Source organism: Amblyomma maculatum, chromosome 5, assembly GCF_055883805.1.
Source record: "Amblyomma maculatum isolate TAMU_Amacu chromosome 5, ASM5588380v1, whole genome shotgun sequence".
NCBI lineage: Eukaryota > Metazoa > Arthropoda > Arachnida > Ixodida > Ixodidae > Amblyomma > Amblyomma maculatum.
The window spans coordinates 93,727,742-93,732,600 of NC_139348.1; the positions used below are offsets into that span (position 1 = coordinate 93,727,742).

A 4,859-nucleotide genomic window follows, 5' to 3' on the forward strand; every position below is an offset into this window, starting at 1 on the left:
CACAAGCGTACGACGATTTTATTAAAATATATGACCCTCCGGATTAATTCTGGCGGACTAACAATACGTTGCAGTACTTCGCATGAATTTGAGTTGATGACAATGTAGCGAGCGGAAAGGAAATTAAAAGTTTAATATTAAAAGACAGGGAGAAAGTGCAGCGCGTGAGAAAACATACGCGAGTTAGATATCCTTGACGAAATCATAATCCTTTCTGACGAAACTAGATTATAGGTCTGTCGTTGTGTCTAATGCTCAATCAAGGTAACTGTTGGTCGTTCAGTAATCTTGTTAATGGACTGGATTCAAATTGAAGGGTAGGCTAGCTTCAGGCGGCAAGAAATTATAGGTGTGCAAATGAGGGGATAATATATAGCCGTAGATATCACTGAATATGTTTAATTAGTAAATGGGGGAGAGGCCTCTGTGTTATACGCAGAAAAGCTTGTGATTTTATTAAAGGCGATAGGTGAGGAAATGAAAATGACAGTTTCGGCATGTACCGTAGCCTTTAAAACCTCTACTACCGTTGCAAAAACAAAAATGCGAATGAAGCAACTGACGAGAGAGGGTGTGCACTTTTGCGCTGTCTACATGTCTCAAGAATTAGCCAACTCGCCCAAGCTGAAATTTTAGAAAAACGCATTCCTCCAATAAAAACAACCGCTCTGCATTGAGTATTCTTCGCCCCCGCCTTTTTTTACTTGGTCACATGAGTTTCAAGGGTGAGACAATTAAGACAATTGTAAAGCGCATTGCACTAGTAAAGAACACTAAGGAATGAACCATTGCCTAACTTCAAAGCTTCTGAACAAAGCCGGGCTTTTTCGAAGACTTTCTGTCCATCAGGCGCCAAGTATTCATCATTCATCCGGGCGTGTTGTATAGTACGACCACGTTGTTCCTCTCGTGAATCCACTTCGTGACGATCCACTTTGATCCCGATAGTACGGGGCACCCCACATGCTCCGTGAGGGGATCCGCCTTTCGTTTTTGATGCCAGAAAGAAAAGTACTGGGGGGCTTCACTGCCCTCGTACGGTTCCACATCATACCAGAAGAGGGCGTCACCTACGCGCGGCTTTACGCCTATACCTAGATTGACGAAGGCGGTGGCGCCACCTGCTTCCACGTCCGCAAGGTAAATTAGAACGGTCGCCAGTCGATTGCCATCTTGGAGGTCTAGAGAGTCTGCAATTTTGTCGAACTGGTGTCCATCCTGGTGCGGGGTGTAGTGTCCCCCGAGGCCGTAGTTGGCCACCTGGTAGGGCTCGGCCGATTCCAGAGACAGATTCAACGCCGTGGCTATGCGACGGGTGAGGCGCTGAAGTATAGGATGTTGATCGTCCCAAAGCCAGGACACCTGGGCAAATAGAAAGGTTTGTGGTATATTAGTCGATATACATGCGCTGATGCGCGAAAGCACCTGCGGACTGGTCGTTTTTCGGGCGGTACCGAGGTAACCTTGGCATTAAAAGTCATGTAAGAGACCTTCTTTAGAAGATGCATCTGGTCCATTGAGAGGTGGGAGAAAGAGAATAGAAAATTGCATCCTTAGAACAATACGAGCAGTCGACACAATTTTTAAGCTTCTAGCTGTAGTCGTATCTACATAAATACGCTTGGAGGCATTTCGGGACGCTATACTCGCGCTACATTGCTACAAGTGAAGGCCTTCACGAAAAGCGAAATTTCAGGGGCGCCGTGCCAACTGCCATTTCTATCAGGCTCTGCGCGCACCAGCCACCAGCGAAGATTCACTTTCTCCATAGAATAATACATCGCCTCATCGTCTTTGCGGTTGCTCTCAATTGGGGGGAGTGCTGTCGTGAACCCGAAAAAAGCCACAGCTTGGTCACGGCTATAGTGCTCTAGAAGCACTATAGTCACGGCGCTGTTAGCGAAACGTAGCCAACCGTAGCCGACCGAAGTCGACCGGCTCCCGGAAAATTGGCCGGCTCATAAAAGAAAATAAATAAGTTGGCACTGAGACTCCAAGTGCTTCGCCTCGTCCCTGCGTTCGTCGCACATACCAGCACATTCACTTTCTTCATAGAATAATACATCGCCTCATCATTTTTGTGGTTGCTGTAGTATATAGGGTAGGAACACACCTGACATTCCCATTGTGGATAAGCAAACTGAAAATAAAGATAGTTGCCTCGAATGCCAAAATTTTATCTAGCAGCTGTAGCGCATGCCTCATCCTTCAAAGATATTCTTTTCAAATTTCTAACCACTGTGTAAGTGAATTAGTTTTGCTAAATTGTCTAAGAAGCTCCACTAAAGACTTGAATGAACTTTCATTTTGACGAGCGAAACAATCCCCCCCCCCCCCCCCATGTGCTTTCTTCGTATTAAGGCAGCTTCAGTGTGGTGGTAAATTAAAATATATGTACGTAAAAAATGCAATCAAAGCTATTCCAGATGAAGGCCACTATTAAAGGTGACTTGCTCTTGCTCTCGCGGAGAGGAATTCCCTAGGTTCAGGCAGCAATATCTGGCCTGGTTATTCTATATAAATATAATCAATGTTTGTGGTGAACATTACGTCTTTACTAGAATCCAAACAAGGCACAGTCGCAGGTGAGGCGGGTTGTCTAGACCATCATACCATGTTGCTGAGAAGCTACAACTTAAAAATTAGATGTAATCTGGCTTGAGGATTTCCCTACAAACTGGCCCAGGAAGCAAGATGAAACTATAGCTACGATAATTTTTGCTCTAACTCACAAACCTTCCCCGAAAGATACTCTCTTCTCACCTTGCCAATTCGGTCCCAACTTGGTGCACCGGCGACGTTGCTGGGCATGTAGATTTCGGCCCTTTGGAATCCCTTCTGAGCTATGGCTCGGATGTATTTCACTTCCTTTGAGGTGAGAAAGCCAGGAAAAATTACGATCCGCGGTCTCAAAGAGAGCACTTCTATCCTGTTAGGTTGCAAGATCAGACGAGGGTCTCCATAATTAGTAGACATTGCACAAAATAATTGTCCACCAGATGGCCTCAATTCTCCCTGCTCAATACAGACGGACTTGTATCGATAGACGTCTGACTCAGGCGGTGTAGGGTAGCTAAGTGGACGTTTGTACGTCTTCGACCTTTGCAAAAGCGACCACCGCTCATCGTTGATCTGCACCCAGCCGAGGCCGTGCCGCAAGTTTTGAGATGCGCAACTGTGGGGAATGGAAGCTATCTCTAGAGCGGCACTGGACCAGGCCGACGTGTTTCCGAAAGGCCCCTTCATGGAACAGCCCCTGGCCACGTCTTTGAGGTCCCCGGCGGAAGCGGGTGGCAGCAGACGAGACCTCATGGCTGCCATCTTTGTAGCCGGGATGTTGTAGAGCTGCTGAAGCTTGCAGATGCCGACGGCAGCTCCATAGACGTCGCTGTACGTTGGCCACCACCTCAATGACGAAGGGGAGCTTAAAGCAGCGCGAAGACCACTTAAGTCGGGATCCTCTTTGAAGAATGGCAAGCCGGTTCCGAACGATTCCAGACGACTGACAGAAAGAAAATTTCCCAGGACACTGTGCGCTGCGCTGCACGAAAGTATGTCGGCCAAGATCGTTTCATAGTGAGCAGTGGCTCTGTTCAGGCGATGCTCTTGGAGAAGGACAAACAGCCAGCTGTCTTCAAGAGCTAGTACTTCAGTGCTGATGGATTCTTGCATATGCAGCGTGGAGGTAAAGAGATCCGAGCTAGAAGATACCAGGTGAAACAGGTCCAGCTGAATTACCATTGTAACAAATATATGTCCGCGCAGAAGGGGTCGCATCATTTCGTGGACTGGATGCTTTCTTCTTCTCTTCATCGATCGGATACTGCTTCGGGCTGTGCTATAGGATGTTCTTGTACCCTTTGATAATAGCACAAACTCTCGAGGGATTGTGATGATTTCTGGCGCTGCATTATCATATACGCACATACACGAGATATTACAAGACGTCCTCATCAATGACACGTGCACTACCAACAGGCCACTTATTTGTTGTATGAAGAAGAAGAAAGCAAGAAAAAGGAAAGGAAGGGTACGATAAGAAGGGGAAGAAAACTTGGAGAAAACTCTGAGAAAGGTTGGTTGGTTGTTTTGTGGGATTTAACGTCCCAAAGCAACTCAGGCTATGAGAGAGGAAGATATTGAAGGCAAATTAAAACAAAAACTATAATTATGCAATGGCAATATGCCTCTATCTTCTTGTCCTTCGTCTGGACAGTGGGACAAGATAGGCGTCATTTTCTATTGTTCAGTTAGTTTTTCTTAGAATTGTTACTGCCGCGTCCCAAAGCAACTCAGGCTATGAGAGAGGAAGATATTGAAGGCAAATTAAAACAAAACCTATAATTATGCAATGGCAATATGCCTCTATCTTCTTGTCCTTCGTCTGGACAGTGGGACAAGATAGGCGTCATTTTCTATTGTTCAGTTAGTTTTTCTTAGAATTGTTACTGCCGCGGCTTTGACCATTACACAGAGTTCCTGCGGGACAGCGAATAGGTCGTTCTTAAGTCTTTCCTGCTTACCTAAATAAAAAGTCAGACATCGTGGCAAATTACAAGCTCATGAATTGTAATGCCCCATTACAAATTTTGGGGGGGGGCTAGCTGGTACACGTTAAAAAATAAAGAAGCGCAAACAATGAACGAACACATAGTGTCCCTTGTCCATGTCACTTTCTTGTGTTCGTTCATTGTTTGAGTGTTTTTTTTTTTTTTTTTTTATAATTTTAATGCCCTTTGCTTGTTTCGGGAAGTTAAATATTGAAAACGGTCCTTGTTTACTGCTGAGCGGAGCAACGTACACGCCACCCACCATGGCCCAAATGTAGCAACTGTTGTTTTTTGGGGTTGCATCCTGCT

General features: G+C 45.7%; 1 protein-coding gene across 1 annotated transcript; it reads right to left on the reverse strand.

Moving 5' to 3' along the window:
- Positions 1–867: 867 nt before the first annotated feature.
- On the reverse strand, positions 868–3,741 carry LOC146188728 (prolyl 4-hydroxylase subunit alpha-2-like). Its single transcript, XM_084605123.1, has 2 exons — positions 2,764–3,741; positions 868–1,362 (listed from the first exon to the last, which is right to left on the reverse strand). Exons 1-2 carry the CDS (start codon positions 3,739–3,741, stop codon positions 868–870), a joined length of 1,473 nt encoding a protein of 490 aa, XP_084461249.1.
- Positions 3,742–4,859: the final 1,118 nt, after the last annotated feature.